At 41.3% G+C, this 19,407-nt stretch overlaps 1 protein-coding gene across 1 annotated transcript in view; it reads right to left on the bottom strand.

Moving 5' to 3' along the window:
- Nucleotides 1-19,407, bottom strand: part of LOC126267505 (alpha-L-fucosidase-like) — a 112,298-nt gene that overhangs the window by 13,217 nt on the left and 79,674 nt on the right. The window contains exons 5-6 of the mRNA XM_049972802.1: nucleotides 6,734-6,935; nucleotides 1,593-1,733 (exon numbers count right to left, since the gene is read on the bottom strand). Of these exons, the coding sequence (XP_049828759.1) occupies nucleotides 1,593-1,733; nucleotides 6,734-6,935 (343 nt within the window). The remainder of the gene's footprint in view (nucleotides 1-1,592; nucleotides 1,734-6,733; nucleotides 6,936-19,407) is intronic.

Here is a 19,407-nt window from a genome sequence, read left to right as displayed (position 1 = left end):
CTGTCAGGTGTATACAACTAGGCACAGCCTCGAGCAAGCCAGTTTCAGTTCGGGTTCCAGTACACTGCAGTTCAGTTGCTTTTGCAGTTCCACTGGCTACATTTTTAGTGCCTCTAATGGAACTCACCGAGACAAGACAGGAAGCTCTGCTCTGCTTTGCACCATTGTCATGGCTATGCTACTCCATGCTGGATGATCTCTCATCTGATGCCACCTGCAGCCATAAGGGATGGCGTTTTTCCTGCAGATCTGTTATCATGCCAGTAAATTTTGTGTTTGTTATTTCCAGTGATCATGAACGATCTGTCAGTTGTTGTTTTGGGACAAATGGCATTATGAATTTGTGCAGTTAATAAAGTGTTTTTTAATGCAACTTGAGAATCATCTTTTAACACAGCAAGCAACCACATATAAAGTGATGCACAGAAAAGTGGCTATACATTTGTGTCCACGTTGTTGCAGTTGTTTTCTCTTTCCTCATCTGCCATAGGGGAGATTGGTGACAAGACTGTTTTCATGTGCAGTTTATGATTCTTGCTGTGCATGTGTTCTTTTATGGAGTTGCATTCCGTTTTTCTCACTGGTTGAGAGGTTTCAAGCAAATGGATTTTCACTTATGTGTCAATTTGTTTTGATGGGGAAGTATATACCTGTTTCTGGTGTTGACACTATCTTATTCAGTGGTATTAGTCACAGTCTGTGAATATTCTGACAATCTCTCTGTTTCGTATATGATGTCTTCCGTTCATGTGTTGTTACCAAAGGAATTATCTTAGTTGATGTTTTTGGTCTGTCTGTTTTCAGTGATTAGTTAGCACTTTTTTCAGACTTCTGTGACAGTTCAAGTCTCATGGTTGGCAATGTGTCCCATCAGTGGAGCTGTCTTTGTCTCATGTTGTTCACTATTCAGGTTTTGTCAGCAAAAGCTCCCATTTATGCACCAAAGTTATGACTTTTGATGGTCAGGAGGAGGACTGGGCCATATATCATCAACAGTTGGGAGTTGCACTTCATAGCCCACATCTCCGAAGCTGTCGTTTGGCCCTGTCATCTATGGCCTGTGGTGCACAACAGTTGCCTTGGTGCCAGTTTTGGATACTGCCATTTTGCCATGCAAGATATATTTTAACCACAGTGGAATGCAACAGTTTATTAACTTAGAAATTCAGGAAATCCTTCCACCCTTGGCCTAAAAGCCAATGATTATGCCCTTCTGTGCATAAGATAAATCGTTCTGTTTCCACATTATGACAATGAGTGCACTGTTTTCTGAGTCCTCTGATACGTTTTATATAACCTGCACTGCTAGTGTTACCACTAGCTGTCTGTGAGTGGTTGTTGCTCATTGATATTGAACGAAGGTGGTGGTCACATTAATGTGACTGGATCATATATACAAATGAAGAAAAGTGCAATACATGAAGCTGAATTGTTTTCAGATTCTCCAAAGCCTTTAACATAAAGCTGAATTATATGTTGGCATTAAACAACAAACTGTACACCAAAGTGGGGTGAGTTCAAGCTGCTGCAACTGAGCCATGGTTACACCCTCAGCAACATTAGAATATAAGAATGGAGATTCTGTTACTTACCACCACAACTAACAGTCCTTGAAAGTTCCTCAATTAGTTCATGTGTTGTTAAATAGTCCTTCAGTCGTGCATTGCGTCTATATCCCCATGAATTTCTATCAATAGTCATGCAGTTCTCCCATTTGTGAGGCTGTAGAACTCCTGTCAAAAACAAGGCAAACAAAGAGTTATACATTTACAGATTGCAGTATATAAAATACATTCGGTGCCAAAAAACCACTATGGTTTTTGAAAGTAGTCACACATATGTTACTAACCGATAAAGTAATGACAAGTTAGCACTGAAAATAAAACTCCAAATCTCGTACTCACAAATAGTAAAAGTCCTATCCAAAATTCACATGACAAAAAGCAGGCAAGACAAAGTTGAAGAAATATGTTCTAAGAAAGAGGTGCTCAACATAAGTAAATAACTTTTTGGATGTCTAGATGCAGGTTTTCCTTTCTCTAAACAATATACCTCTCAACCAAAGTGATCATCATTACAAAAACATGTTTCTTGTATACTGAGTATAAGAATTCTGAACTTGTTACCAGTATCTATCAGGAGCTTGAATTTTATTGTTTTGCTTAATGTCTATATGTTGAGGGTGGCAATAAATTTTCTTTACTGTGGCATGAGAAGTTTTTGAAATATCTGATTCTTCCTGTTTTCTCAGAATCTGAATGACCAGGTTCATCTTCACTGTTACCGGCTCAGTTTTCAGGTAGATGCTCTGTTTGTTTTTTTCCTACATGTATGAGACTGTGGCAAATGAACCACTCACTCTTATAACATAGATACTCACACCATAAGGGATGCTGGTGGTTTGCAATGTTGATATCAAATGAACAGTCTTGTGGTGTTTTCAGCCTGCAGGTTGGAATTTCCTCCAAAGCCAAATGAGTATGGTATTATCTTTTTATTACATGAAAAAGAATGAAACCGATTTCGGACAAAAGGTTTCTGTACCAACAGAAAAAAGACAAAGATGGGATAGCTTTGGAGATACACAAACAAAAACCAGAAGAATTATAATGTTTGAGTTAGAAGTGGCACTTAATCTTGTACAAAGATGGTTGGAATAAGGCTAGATGATCATTTAAAACAGGAAGCTAACTTCAAACTATTGAAAAAACTATCTTAAAAATACTTAGGGAGATCTGTAACACTTAAACAGAGTGATGTGTTCATGATACAAATGTGCATAGCTCTTATGGTATTGCATACTGTTCTGAGGAAATGCAAGATTCACAAAACAACAATTTATTAGGTTGATGCATAAGATCATAGCATTTTCATTTTGCATTTTGGTATTTCGGTAGCAATAGGTTTATTTATGAACTGTCATTTTTTTTATTTGTAGTCCACTGTTGCTATTTGAATTTACACATTGTGGATGCTGGAAAATGGATGGCCAAGTGGAGAAATGAGAACATTTCCAACATGCTCTTCATTCGAGTTCAATGCAGGGGAAACAGCAACAGAGGTGACCAGAAACATGTATGCTGTGTGTGAGGATAATGCCACTGGACAGAGCATGGTAAGAAAATAGTTTTCTCATTTTAAGCAGCACTGTTTTGAGACTAGTGACTCTCCACAGTTAGGAAGGTCTTTGGGGTTTGATGAATATTATTTACTTGCATTAATCCACAATGATCATCACCGTATTTGAGAACAGGCAAATGTAATGAACTGTGATCATTCTACCATTGTGTGACATGTGCATTCAATTGGGAAGGTTCAAAAATTGGGTGTATGGGTACCGCATACTGTAAGCCAAAATCATAAAAATCAGGGGATGGCCATACATTCACATCTGCTCGCTTGTCATCAGTTGGCTTGTGAACGACATCAGCCATCCCTATCCTGTACTGGTGATGAGAAATGGTGTCTTCATGCTGACATAAGGAAAAGAAAGGAATAGTTGAGCCCAAACAAGGCAGCAACTTCTCGTACAAAGACCTGCAGACTTCCACAAAAGTGATATTATGTGTCTGGTGGAACAGCGATGATATGGTGTACTATGAATTACTTCCCCGAGGTGCAACCATTAACTGCTGACATTTATTGTTAACAACTGCAACATCTTGTAGACACAATAGAAGATCAGCAACCAGGAAGACTGCGTGAACGATGTTACTCCATGATAGCAGTCACCCACATTCTGCTACACTGACAAGAAACACTACACAGGAGCTGGGATGGGAAGTCATTCTGCAATCTTGTGCCCTCAAATTTTCACTTTTTCTGCTTTTTATCAAACAACCTCCAAGGAATTTCTTTTCTGGATGAAAGTGTGTTCCGAGCATGGCTCAACAAGTTGTTCGCCTCAGAATCATGTGAGTTCGACAATTGCAGAATCGAAAGGTTACCCAGCATTTAGAGACAGTTGTAAATATTTAAGAAGAATATACTATTAAATTATCTGTTATGTGTATTTGTTACGTTAAACTTACAGAAAAGTGCTACAAATTAAAAAATGAGAAATACAAATAATTAAAGGGATTATTAATTGGAAATCATCTAGGAAAGTTTCTAATTAACTTAAAATTATGGCTTTTGCAGAATTAAAAAGAATTTTTTTTCCAGCTTTTCTGTTTTAGTGTAGTTGGGTGTGCAGCAAGCTGTCACAATGAACCTGGTGAAGTGCAATAATGACTGTGCTGCCTAAGTTGAGTGTATGAAATGGTTCAAGGTTAGTAGGCGGAGGGAGGAAGGGAAGGAGGGAGAGGGGAGCGAGGAAAGGAGAGAGAGAGGGGGGGAGAGAGAGCCAGACTGGGAGAGGGGAGAGAGAGAGAGAGAGAGAGAGAGAGAGAGAGAGAGAGAGAGAGAGAGAGAGAGAGAGAGAGAGAGGGGGGGGGGGGGGGAGGGGGGGGAGAGAGCCAGAGAGGGGGAGAGAGAGAGAGAGAGAGAGAGAGAGAGAGAGAGAGAGAGAGAGAGAGAGAGAGAGAGAGAGGAGAGAGAGAGAGAGAATGCACACATGCATGTATGACCCTAGGAGTAATGAGATGCATGATCATTACATTCTGTGTATCGTATGCCTCTTTAGAAAGTGTCTTGTCTATATCATTGTATAAAATGATCAAATGACGAATACATATTATTATTATCGCATGATGTACCACAGGTACACTTGACTACTGTAGAAGTTTAGATATTGACATTTGTTTGTTGCTTAGCTGCAGTGGATTTTTATGACACTTCAATTGCAATGATACTGTCCAACTGTTACAACAGTTTTTCAGTGCCTTTTACAACCAACAAAAATTACAAACTCTTCCACTGTCTGCCTACGTGTGGAATATCAACTGCATCAGAAGTATTAATCACGACCATTTTGGGCCATTTATAAGGTATATGGGATTTGAAGACAATATTATGGAAATGGAAGAGGATGTAGATGAAGATGAAATGAGAGATATGATACTGCGCGAAGAGTTTGACAGAGCACTGAAAGACCTAAGTCGAAAAAAGGGCCCGGGAGTAGGCAATATTCCATTAGAACTACTGACAGCCTTGGAAGAGCCAGCCCTGACAAAACTCTACCATCTGGTGAGCAAGACGCATGAGACAGGCGAACTACCCTCAGACTTCAAGAAGAATATAATAATTCCAATCCCAAAGAAAGCAGGTGTTGACAGGTGTGAAAATTACTAAACTATCAGTTTAATAAGCCATGGCTGCAAAATACTAACATGAATTATTTACAGACGAATGGAAAAACTGGTAGTAGCTGACCTCGGGGAAGATCAATTTTGATTCCTTAGAAATATAGGAACACGTGAGTCAATACTGACCCTACAACTTATCTTAGAAAATAGATTAAGGAAAGGCAAACATACATTTCTAGCATTTGTAAACTTAGAGAAAGCTGTTGACAATGTTGACTGGAATACTCTCTTTCAAATTCTGAAAGTGGCAGAGGTAAAATACAGAAAGCGAAAGGCTATTTACAATTTGTACAGAAACCAGACGGCAGTTGTAAGAGTCGAGGGGCATGAAAGGGAAGCAGCGGTTGGGGAGGGAGTGAGATAGGGTTGTAGTCTATCCCCGATGTTATTCAATCTGTATATTGAGCAAGCAGTAAAGGAAACAAAAGAAAAATTTGGAGTAGGTATTAAAATCCATGGAGAAGAAATAAAAACTTTGAGGTTCGCCAATGACATTGTAATTCTGTCAGAGATAGTAAAGGACTTGGAAGAGCAGATGAACGGAATGGACAGTGTCTTGAAAGGAGGATATAAGATGAACATCAACAAAAGCAAAACAAGGATAATGGAATGCTAGTGAATTAAGCCAGGTGATGCTGAGGGAATTAGGTTGGGAAATGAGACAATAAAATTAGTATATGAGTTTTGCTATTTGGGGAGCAAAATAACTGATGATGGCCAAAGTAGAGAGGGTATAAAATGTAGACTGGCAAAAGGAAAGCGTTTCTGAAGAAGAGAAATTTTTTTAATATCAAGCATAGATTTAAGTGAAACATGGACAATAAATAGATTGGACAAGAAGAGAATAGAAGCTTTTGAAATGTGGTGCTACAGAAGAATGCTGAAGATTAGATGGGTAGATCACATAACTAATGAGGAGGTATTGAAGAGAATTGGGGAGAAGACAAATTTGTGGCACAACTTGACTAGAAGAAGGGATCACTTGGTAGGATGTGTTCTGAGGCATCCAGGAATCACCTATTTAATATTGGAGGGCAGCGTGGAGGGTAAAAATCGTAGAGGGAGACCAAGAGATGAATACACTAAGCAGATTCAGAAGGATGTAGGTTGCAGTAGGTACTGGGAGATGAAGAAGCTTGCACAGGATAGAGTAGCATGGAGAGCTGCATGAAACCAGTCTCTGGACTGAAGACCACAACAACAACAACATGGGATTTTTATTTCCAATGTAAATACATTTTTAATTTTGTCTTGGTCATTTGCAGTGATGCACATCCAATTAATGTGAATTGGTCCAACAAAATTATTACACATATTCCAGTTATATGAAATGTACCATATGGTAAAGTACACTGATAAAATTGTACACACATTTACACAGTGCTTCACACAGATCAATTTTTCACAATTACATTTATCGCTACAAAAGTTATTACTTAAATATCGATTACAGGTCAGATGATACTAGCAGTACAGCAATACTTTACCAGGATCATAGCGGTCTGAACATGTATAAAAATCTCCATGTTTGCATGTAACACCTTTCCCCCAACGGTCATTTACAACAACAGTATCCTTGACAGGACTCTCATTATACAACCAGGCAAGAAAATCCCGTGAAGTCCAATATGTATCATCTGCTTCCCAGTCTCCATCTGACCATATAACTTCAGGCTTGTAGTTTTGTACCTGTTAAGTACAATATGCCAGTTAATACACAGCTCCAACAAAGAGTGCATACATAGCAAAGAATTAATTGGCAGATGGTGATAGACAAAAGTATTCACTGTAAAAAAGATCAGACACAGACAACAAACATGTGTAAATGTTTCAGACACAGGCTCTATCCAGAATTGGTTATTATGTAAAACATCATGAGTTTACCAGTACAACAAAATTCAGTCTAACACCATTTTAACATCAATGTCATCCATCTACATACATATTACAAGGCACATTAAAAATACAAAATTAGATTTCTAACATACATATTTTTAATTTATTTGGTTAATATGCTCCATTATATGGAACAATGCTATGTCTGTTGGTTTACTTAATTAAGAATTACAACTGTTTATGTAGATGCAGAACATATACTTTGAATATTGCAGTGTTTTAGTGGCTATTCCATGATCAGTACGTGAAATATTTGGATTCTATAAAAAGACCATTATAGGTGAAAGATTATAGTTGACAACTACAGCATTTTATGAATAATTCACACTTCACACAGGGTATTGTGCCTAATGTTTGATGGATACAGGTTCCAGATTTCCACATCTGAGATTTCTGAACATACTCAGATTCATTTGGCCTACTGTATATTGCCTCACATACTTCAATAATCCATCGTGTTTTATCAATGGAGGTTTTATGTAAACTGTAGACATGAAATAACCTAATGAAGAGAAGGCCATTAGGGAGGCCATGCATGGGTTGAAGTACATCTATCCACTGAATAATGTAATGCGCATTAAGGTGCACACAGGCACAAAAATTGTTATGTTGACTGACACAATTGCTCATACTTTAGGCAAACAGTGGTATACCACTTACAACAAACAGCACGTGGCTTTCAAGATGCAGTTTAAAGAGACATAAAAACCAGTGTCCATAAATGGGTTTCTTCTTTTACCTCAGCATTCATTGCAGCAATGGTCGAGGCCATTTACAATGGGTCCAACCTTCCATGATTTGGCAGTTATTTTAATATTTATTTTGTGTTTGGATGCACTAATGGATGTAAGTTGTAAGCATTGTGTAAATTTAGTTCCATGTGTATTCATATTTAAGTGCTTGAGTGTTTCTGAAATGGAGAAGGATGACCCTGCATTTATTTAGACAAGTTCAGAAAACCATGTGAAAGCCACACCCAGACTGGATGACATTAAAGACAAGCAGTCAGTAATCTGGTATGTGACCCTGATCTGTTTGTAGCAAACCTCCCTATCCTGCAACCAAACACTATACTTCAAGGTATGTCAGTAATTCCCATAAACTGCTATCACTCATAACACTGTAACTTAGTAGTTCCAGAGTCATAACAAAATAAGGATTTCTTCTTATTTTTTACATGAGCAATTAAATCCTAAGTACCACCAACTGATTTTGCACACAATCATTTTGATGTTCACTTCCAAAGGCAAAAGAGTAGCAAATACTACATGAAAATATGACAATCTCATTGTACAAAAACACAAATAGAACTAAATAAGAGGTTGCAACATAATTCGTTCAAAATCCAAAATATGAGTGTATTTTACAAAAACAGCAGACAAAGCCTAAAATGAAGTTCATAACATTAAATTTAAGAAATTGACAAATTCTCCTGTGCAGTCACTTTATTTAAACTAAATGTTGAAAAAAATATTTCCATGAGTACTGTTTATAGCGGAAACATCTAACAAAAGGACATACATAACCCCAGGCATTTTAAAATCACCTGAGAATCCTAATTTAATTAAAAATAGTTTGAGTGACCCAAATTTACCATTACCAACGAACACACACATAACAGCCCTGTATTTTACATAATGCAATACACAAAAGTTGAGGTATATGAAATGTCGACAGCACAGAACAGGAAAAGAGACACAGGAATATAATAAAATATGTTCACAAACAAGGTTAGATTAATTAGTACTATTCAAGTACAATTAAGTTTCAAAAAGTATTACATTTTCAGTACTGCAAAAGCTTCAACAAAACATCTATAAACACAAGAAATCTCTATCTAAAATTTCAGTCAAAGTAGATTGTTCTTATGGAGCAGCACAGATAACACAGTTTGGAAGTTGACAAGTAATTAAAGTTCACTTGTATGCTGAAAAAATGCACAAACAGCTCCATCAATACATATAATAAATGAATCATTTCAGTGTAGTAAATACATGTACAAGATTTGTGCACTCTTCAAGTAGCACTGAGATGCTTTAATTAGCATCTGAAAGTTAACAGGTTACGGCAACAGACACATATATCTTTCAACACAGAAATGTTATAAGCACAACAAAATTGGAGCCGAAGTACATATGCAGTGATCTAAGTTTCATTTTCCTTAGCTGAACCGGTATCTGTATACATAACTATGCTGCATCATTTAGAAGGGCTGAATTCCATGCAATTATCACACAGAAATCAGTTACTAATGAACACAACATCTTCATCTACACAGTATTTAGTTTAGCTTTTCTTTTCACGTGCTTCTGTGAAGAAGTGAATAGCATCTGTGTATTTATTTAACTGTATTGACTAGTATTGATTAACAATTTCTGAGAATTGGTGTATTTTTTTGAGCGTTACTCTCACTTGATTGACCTTGTAGCATAGTGATAACCAGAAGCAGCATAGCAACAGTACTTCAATTTCATCCAGCAACTGCTAGGGTTAGTGTTATATTTGTTTATGTATAGATGAACAACACAGATTGAAGAGGAATAGGGAATGTGTTTGTCGTGCATGAATGCAGGGAGAATTGATTCTTGAGTTTCTCCCGGCGTATTTGATAATCACAATATCCACGGGTGTACTGCTGGTCTATAGTGTCCAACGGGCACAATATTTCGGCGATCAAACATGTCGCCACCATCAGGTGAACTGACGGACTGAGCTCCTGTGAACGCGCCGGCACGGACATCCGTACGCTATGGTTGCTCAGGAGGAACTGGGTTCGGTCGCGGCGGCAGCCGATTTAAATACCCTCCACCCGCGGCGCGCTCTCTCCGCCGTCCGCGCCCCACGCCACGGTAGCACGGTGGAACAGATTGCGACGGCGTCTGAGATGACGTCGGTGTGATGGCTCTGTCCGCCGTGGTCGTCACAACTATGCGTTTGCTCGATTTACTCTTGATTAACCCAATCGCTGGTTCCCAAGCCTTGCTAAGATTATAGCCACAGTCACGGTTTATGAGGTCGTCATTGGTGCGAATTTCGATGGCCTCTCTAACAACGCTGTCCCAGTATCTCGACGTCTGTACCAGAATCCTTGTGCGGTCATACTCCATAGCGTGATTTTTCCGACAAACAATGTTCAGCGACCGCCGACTTGCTCGGATACATCAGTCGAGTGTGCCTCTGGTGTTCACGGCATCGATCCTCGACGGTACGCATCGTCTGACCAATATACGACTTGCCACATTGACATGAAATCTGGTACACGCCGGCCTTCCTCAAACCGAGGTCATCTTTGGCGCTCCCCACCAGTGCACGAGTTTTATTCGGAGGACAAAACACAGTTCCGACCCGGTGTTTCTTCAGAATGCGGGCGATTTTCCCCAAGAGTGCGCCTGTGTATGGAATAAATGCAGTGCCTACCTCCTCCCTCGTGACTTCATCCATCTCAACAGGTTGTGATGCAATGGTTGGGCGGAGAGCACGTTGGATCTGCCACTCTGAGTACCCATTTTTTCGAAATACAGTTCTCAGATGTTCCAATTCCTGGGGTAGACTCTCTGTGTCAGACATAGTGCGCACCCTATGTACTAGAGTTTTAAGTACCCCATTCCTCTGTGAAGGGTGGTGGCAGCTGTCTGTGTGCAAATACAGATCAGTGTGTGTTGTCTTTCGATACACCCCATGACCTAGGGTGCCGTCAGCTCTTCTCCTGACCAAGACGTCAAGGAAAGGTAATTTACCCTCCATTTCAGTCTCCATAGTGATTTTGATGTTAGGGTGTATGGAGTTTAGATGTGTAAGGAAGTCAAGGAGTTTATCCATACCATGTGGCCAGATGACGAACATGTCGTCCACGTAACGGAAAAAGCAAGTAGGTTTCCATTCGGATGACGACAGGGCTTCCTCCTCAAAGTTCTCCATGTACAAATTCGCTACCACCGGTGAGAGTGGGCTACCCATGGCGACTCCTTCCGTTTGTCCGTAGTATTCTCCATTAAAAAGAAAATACGTGGAAGTCAAGACATGCCTAAAAAGTTCAGTGGTATTCTCGTCAAACCTCTGACCAATCAACTCTAGCGACTCTCGCAGGGGTACCCTCGTAAACAAGGAAACGACGTCAAAACTCGCCATGATATCTGATCATCCAACCTGAAGCTATCAAGGCGTTTAACAAAATCCACGGAATTACAGATGTGATGAGGGCATTTACCCACATAAGGACTTAATATTCCCATCAGGTATTTGGCCAACAAATATGTAGGTGCCCTGATGTTGCTGACAATGGGGCGTAACGGTACCCCCTCTTTGTGAACCTTCGGGAGTCCATATAGTCTAGGCGGTACCGGACCTTGGGGTAACAATTTCTTAGCGTCACCCTCCGGTAAATCTGCGTCCTTGAGAAGAACCCTCGTCTTGTTCTCCACCTTCTTTGTAGGGTCAACGCTGATCTTCCGGTAGGAATCGTCATTTAGCAGGCTCTGCATCTTATCAGTGTAGTACTTACGGGAGACAACAACTGTAGCATTGCCTTTGTCAGCCGGTAAGACAACAATTTCAGAGCGTTCCCTCAGATCACGAATGGCCGCCCTCTCTTTACTGCTGATATTTGACTTCATCGGCTTGGATTTCGTCAACGCACGACAAGTTTCACGACGTATTTCCTCGGCTGATTCTGGCGGAAGTCGAGCTGCAACCTGTTCAACAGCACTAACAATTTCTGCGACCGGAGTGAACTTGGGGGTGGGAGCGAAGTTGAGACCTTTCTGCAAAACCGAGACCGCATCATCACTCAACACCATGCCACTCAAATTGATGACAGTCTTGCACGGAACCTGCAGAGATGGTTTGTCAAGGAGACGTGAGAACTTAGCTGTTTGACGTCCCGTAGCCTTCTTATGTGCGGAATCAGCTGACACCCAGGTGACACCATCAATCCAGTCCCAGGAAAAAGAGGTGAACTTAGTAGCCAGTTGCAAATGTAATTTGAGAGTAATTCCTGTGAGATAAACTCAAGGCTCCGGCGGGTGAATTGCACTCTCTCACGTACCAATGCGAGGCTGGCTCGTTTCTTGATTCTCTTAGCTGCTGCAGAATCGATGTGATGCATAACCTTAGCAAAATTTGGAACAACATTCTCGGAACGACATCTCTTTAGAAAGGCAAGAGTACTTAGCAAACGACATCTACGCTGGCGCAACTTTTCAAATTTCTTTATGCTGCGATACATCTCCTCCCCGTAAAGGTGTATGATGTGATTCTTGAGTTTCTCCCGGCGTATTTGATAATCACAATATCCACGGGTGTACTGCCGGTCTATAGTGTCCAACGGGCACAATATTTCGGCGATCAAACATGTCGCCATCATCAGGTGAACTGACGGACTGAGCTCCTGTGAACGCGCCAGCACGGAGATCCGTACGCTATGGCAGGGAGAATTGGTCATCGTACAGAAACAGTTGAGAGCAGTATTGCCATGGTCAACAGGCTGCTGCCTGGGTTGTGGTGGCATTGAATCACTACATACAAATGCAATGATACCTCTGGTGTTTATGGCATTGAATGGGATTCATGATATCACAGTGCCTTTTGATATGCTTGACCTGGCTGATCCACATTCACCTGAGATTGAATGACAGAAAGAGTGGCATTGTGAATCTCTGGACAGAAAGTGAAAATGGGTACTGTCTACATGGCTATCCTCTTACACATTCTAAACAGAGTTGAGGTCTTGCTCATTGCTGGAAGAACATTTGAGCAAGCATGGTATGCCTCATTTGCTTGGATTGCAGACAATCTCTCTGAAAGGTCAGGACAAGTTCAGAGAGTGGGTCTGTTCATGTTTGGAAGGTCCAAAATTATGCAGGGAATGGGGACCCTTACAAAAATAGGGGGCAGGTTGAGAAGAAGGGCCAGCATCAACTCTGTTTATTCACTTGGATGTCTCACCTAGGATATGGAGGCAGCTTTGCCAGCGGCAGTTGCGTGCAGTGGACACATCCAACTACAAACTGTGGCTTATGGAGGCAATGATGACACCTGACAGGTGGGTTTACATGCTCTCCTCAGTTGCTACAGGTGGCTGGTTGCATTGGTGAAAATAAAAATCATGCAAGGGCTAGAAGCTGAGCTAGCATGTTGCAGCCATCTGGTTTAGAGTCGAGTGGAAGGCTTAAACCAGATGCTCAAATGTTCCTGTTCCAATCTTAGATGCAGATTTCATGGCCTTTGCTATTATGTGGATAATTGCAGGACCCCTCATAATAGTTCAGGACTTCATTACATGCAGAAAATGGTAACTGTGGGAGCAGAGTATGGTTAGTAAACATATATGGGTTTTTCAGGATAGAGAAATCCACTCACTGGCTTGTAATCTCCGTTGTGATTTCAGAGAGGGAAGAACATCAGACCCAACAATTTAAAGGGAGTAACTTTCATCATCACAGATCAGAGAAAGAAATAGTGAATACAGTATTAGTTAATTGTCCGGGCGTTCATGAAAAAGTCCCAGAAGTAGCATTACTTATAATGGTTAAATTCCAATTGGAATGTATCTTTCAAAGATAGACCAAATGCTGGTGCTGGAGCAGTGTTTACAGTTATAAATAATGCAATAATACTTAGTGAGGTTAATACATATTTTAAATGTTAAAAAATGTGAGTGCAGATAAGTGTTAAAGGTGAACCAAACATGGTAGTTGTATGATTGTATAAAACCACACTCAGGAACAGTAGTGGTGGACAGGAAATCACAAAATTGTTCTAAATACCTTGTGAAGATAACAGATTAGATCTCTGGGTTACAAACAGGCCTGAACTTTTCAATTCAGTTAATCTAGAACAGGAAATCAGTGGTCATAAGCCTATTATAGCATCACTGAAGATGGAGGTATATAGGAATGTAGAAAAGGTACAAAGACATATGTGTTTAATGAATGAAACACATTTCCAATTACTTGAGTGACCAACTTGAAATACTCAGCTCTCAAACTGAAAATGTTGAGAATCTATTGACTAAGCTCAAGAGCACTTTACAATATGCCTTAAACAAATACGTGCTAAACAAAGCTGTGAGAGGTGAAAAGGACTCACCATGGTTTGACAGCAGATTAGAAAGGTGTTTTGAAAGCAAAGAGACCTTCACTGCAGATTTAAACATAGCCATAGCCTAACAGACAAACACAAACGGAACAAAACCAAAATTAGCACAAGGAGAGCTATGCATGAAGCAGTCAATACAATCAACTGTAAAATTATATCTACTAAGAAGTTTTAATCTTATGTTAAATTAGCAAAGCTATCTGTCCAGACCCTCTGTTGCCACAGTAGCAATGAAATTAAGGATGACAAAGAGAAAACTGAAGTGCTAAATTCCTTTTTCTAAACTTATTTCACTGAGGGAGCTCATACTGTGAATTCTGCTTTAAACCATTGTATCAAACTAAATGACCACAGGGTAGAAAATTAACTGAAATTATTCAACATAAGAGAGGCTAATGGACTTGATGGGATACCTATAAGATTCTTAATAGTTCAAATGGCTCTGAGCACTATGGGACTTAACATCTGAGGTCATCAGTCTCCTAGAACTTAGAACTACTTAAACCTAACTAACCTAAGGACATCACACACATTCATGCCCGAGGCACGATTCGAACCTGCGACTGTAGCAGTCGCTAGCTCTGGACTGAAGCGCATAGAACCGCTTGGCCACAGCGGCCGGCTATAAGATTCTACGTCAAGTATCCGAATGATCTGTCTTCCAGCAGTAGAGTACAGTATGTCACTGGAGGAACATATCCATATTCTGGGAAGGTCCCTGAACAGACACATAAAACTAGAGACCTACACTGTTATTGAATAACTTTAAAATCGTAGCCTATAGTGAAAACATATCCCTGTAAAAATTAAACTTTCTAAAAAAAATTAAATTTTCTACAAAAAGGTCCTATTCATTTTTTCTACAAGACAAACATTGTATCTTTATTCCTACGCATCCTCAACACCTTCTCTCCCATCTGTTGGTCCTCCTCAACCCAGTGTGCCACCTTCCTGGATGTTGATGTCCTTCTCTCTGATGGCTTCATCCACACCTCTGTCCACATTAAACCCACCAACCACCAACTTTAAGAGCTGTCACCTATTCCACACCAAAAAGTCCCTCCCATAGAGCCAGGTCATCTCGGGATGGTATACTTGCAGTAATAAGAACTCTCTCGCCCAGTATGCTGAGGGTCTCATGAAGGCCATTCCAGACAGGCACTAACCCCTAAACCTAGTCTGCACACAGATCTCCCGTGCCATTTCTCCTCACACCGCCAATCCTCCCACCACCCCCTAAGAACCAGCCACAGAGGAGTGCCCTCTTCGTCATCCAGTACCACCCTGGACTGAAACCACTGAACCACATCCTTTGCTAGGGCTCTTATTACCTATCATCGGGCCCTGAAATGAGGGACACCCTGCACAGGATCCTTTCCACCCCTCTAAAAGTGGTATCCCGTTGCCCACCCAACCTCTACAACATCCTAGTCCATCCCGATGCCACTCCAAATCCCTACCCCTTGTCACAGGGACCAAATCCCTGTCGAAGACCTAGGCACAACACATACCCCATCTACCAACGCAGCATTTCCTGTTTCAGTCCTGTCACAGAGTTATCCTATCACATCAGAGGGGGACAACTATGAAAGCAGCAATGCCATATACCAGCTCTGTGGCAATCACTGCACAGCTTTTTTATATTGGTTTGACTACCAACCAGCTGTCCACCAGCAGACCACCCTGTGGCACAACATGCAGCTGAACACAACATGCTTGATTTTAGTGAATGATTCACTACTCATGCCATACAGATCCTCCCTTCAAACACCAGCTTTTCAGAACCGCGCAGATGGGAGTTATCCTTACAACACATTCTCCACTCCTGAAATTCTCCCGGCCTCAATCTTTGGTAGCACAGAGTCCCCAGACCCTCCACCCTACAGTTTTCAACCCCTGTCCTATCACCTCCTCCCTATTCTTGTCTTCCACCCTCTTTGTGTGACACCATCTGCCAACAAACCTGCCCATCTTTCTCCTTCCTCACTCCTGTCCTTTTTTACTCCACACTCCCCTCCCCCTCCTCATTGCCCCGCAGCCTCCTAACACTGTGCTTGTTGGATGTCTAGTCTTTGCACACACTGTTAGACAGTGCTCTTCTCTGCCTCCACTTGTACAGTGGTAACCCTTCCCCTTTCACACCCTTTCCAGACTGCTTCCGGTCTACATGACAGCTGAATTTTGGTCCAAGTTGCAGGAGATGGCGATCATGTGTGCATGAGGTGAGTGCTTGCTAGTGTGAATGAAGTGTGTGTGTGCGTTTCTCTTTCTTCTTCTTATAAAGGCTGTGGCCAAAAGCTAGTGTGTAAGGTGTCTTTTAGTTGTGACTATCAGCAGCTTGATGCATCATCTTTATGGTAAATAGCAATATATCTAATCACATTGTTGACTTGCAGCCCAGAGTTTCCGTTGTTTGATTGGAGCAATAGTATGCGTGCAGAAAATGAGAGAATATTGAAAACCTCACACACTGCACATGCGTTGCAGCTTAGGTGGCTTTTGTAGGTCAATTTGCAGTAGTTTCCCTACTTGGTGTATCACATGTGTCCTATATCGAATTTTTCATCTCAACTCCCTCTGCATCACTGTATAACAATGCACACAATGAATATTTACACACTATATATTCCTCTGTTGGAATCAACATAGATTGCAAAAACAACGATCTTGTGAAATCTGGCTCACTCTGTTCGTCCACAAGACCCAGAGGGAAATAGATACTGCTATCTAGGTTGATGCTGTGTTCCTTGACTTCAAGACAGTGTTTAATAGAGTTCATCATTTTTCACTAATGAACAAAATTTGAGCATACAAAAGATCAGACCAGCTGTGTCAATGGATTGGAGTGCTCCAAGCAAACAGAACACATGTCACTCTTGAAGGCAAGAAATCTTCAGATGTAAAAATAACTTCAGAAGTATCCCAAGGAGTATTACAGGGATATTTCTGTATACAATATAAATAAATACTTACAGCGGAAGCTGACACAATATTGTTGCCACATGATACTGTTGTATAAAGAGGAACCACAAAACAGCAAAATTATAACAAAATGCAACAATGTAGGAAAAGACATAGTGCTATTTACTGCAAAGAAGACATTCAGTTGCAGACAAGCACAATAAAAAGAATCTTACATAAAGCTTTCAGCCACAGGTTTCATCAGCAAAAGACAAACACACACCATTCATACACACAAGCAAGCACACCTCATGCACATATGACTGCCAATACTGGCAACACAGGCCGGAATGCAACCATCACATAAGAAGCAAGCAGCAATCTGGAGAGGCGGGCGGGGGCAGAAGGGGAAGGGATAGTAGTGTATGGGTGAGGGAAGAGACATACGCTGTCTGGCGCAATGTGCAGGGACTAGAATGCCAACACGCACAACGTCAAGAGGTTGTGGGGGAGGGGAGATGGGGAAAAAAGGAACGAAGGCACACAAAGACGGTGGAAGACAAGAAGGGGGAGAAAATGGTAGGACAGTCCGGGTGGAAACTCTTGGGTGGAGGGTGTGGGGACAGTATGTTACCATAGGCTGTGGCTGGGATACTTATGGGGGCAGAGAACGTGTTGTAAGGATAACATGCATTCACACAGTTCAGAAAAGCTGGTTGTGGAGGAGAGGACCTACATGGCTTGGGTAGTGAAGCAGCCATTGAAATCGGGCATGTTATGTTCAGCTGTATGTTGTGTCCCAGAGTGACCTACTTTGCTCTTGGCCACATTTTGGTAGTGGCCAGAAATACTGCTCGACAGCTGGTTGGCAGTCATCACACGTAAGAAGCTGTGGAATGGCTGCAGCGGGCCCATGATGGGTAGGATAAACCTGTTACAGGACAGGAAGAGGAAGTGCTGTGTGGGTGGATTGGGCCAACCGTGAACCTGGGTCTTCCACAGGGATATGATCCTTGTGACATGGGGTTGAGATTGGAAGTGGCATATGGATGGACTAGGATGTCGTGGAGATTGGGTGGATTAAAGAATACCACTTTGGGAGGGGAGGGGTGAATCTTGGGTTGAATGTCCCTCATTTCAGGGCAGTTCCTACAATCATGCAAACTGTGATCCTCCTCCCTCCAATATAACCACCCAGTCGTCACCCTCCAGGAATTCCTTATCTTCCATGTACCCACACCATACTTCCCCAGGTCCCTACCTCAGAACACCAGCCTTTCAGTTGGTGAAAGAACAGCCATACACAACCTCAAAACAAATCTTGACCTAATCATCCTACCAACAGACAAAAGTTCCACCACTGTTGTTATGAATTGCAGTGAACACCAAGCAGAAGGCCACCACCAATTATCTAACTCCATATATAAACTCTGCCAGAGTGACCCCATCCCAGAAGTCAACACAATCTAAAATCCCTGCTTAAAGCCTTAGCCCCCTTCCCAGAAGCTTTACCTTGAATGCATTTCTCCTCACACCTATGACAGTCCACACACCCAAGTTTTAAATGCTCACCAAAATCCACAAACCCAACAATCCTGGACGACCCATTATGTATGGTTACTGTGCCCCCTACCAAAAGATCTGGTCCTCAATTGGCCAACATCTTCATCCAACTGCCCGTAATCTAGCCTCCCACATGAAAAACACCAACCCCTTCCTTCAACAACTCTCCACCATCCTCACCACTTGACCTTCTGTATCCCTAATCGTCACTGATGATGCCACCTCCCTATACCAACAACCCTTGTGCCTATGGTCTTGCCATTATAGAAAATTATCTTTTCCAATGACCTTCAGACTCCAAAACCACTACCTAATTACACATACACCTTAATAACTTTATCCTAACCAACAATTATTTCTCCTTTGAAGTTAAGGTATACAACCCTACCAATTAGACTCAACCAACGACCACCGTTGAACCCTTCCTAACTCAGTTCACTCCTCCATCCAACTGTGATCCAACCCCACTGCCCCCAAATCACCCCCTGTTAACTTTACATAATATCTTAATCTCAAACCTTGCTTCACCCTTACGTCCCAAATTCCTCAACAAGAAAACTAACTTTACATCTGCAGAAAGAACCACAGTCCACCATCTAAAAACTGATCCTGATCTTACAATCCCACTTGCAGATAAAGGCATCCATCCTGGATTTTCCATTGTTTGATTTTATTTACTTTAATGATTTTTGGATCCACTAGAAAA

The sequence above is a fragment of the Schistocerca gregaria genome, chromosome 4, assembly GCF_023897955.1.
Source record: "Schistocerca gregaria isolate iqSchGreg1 chromosome 4, iqSchGreg1.2, whole genome shotgun sequence".
Lineage (NCBI taxonomy): Eukaryota > Metazoa > Arthropoda > Insecta > Orthoptera > Acrididae > Schistocerca > Schistocerca gregaria.
Note: the sequence above shows the minus strand (reverse complement) of the source record. Positions and strands in the feature narration are given on the sequence as shown.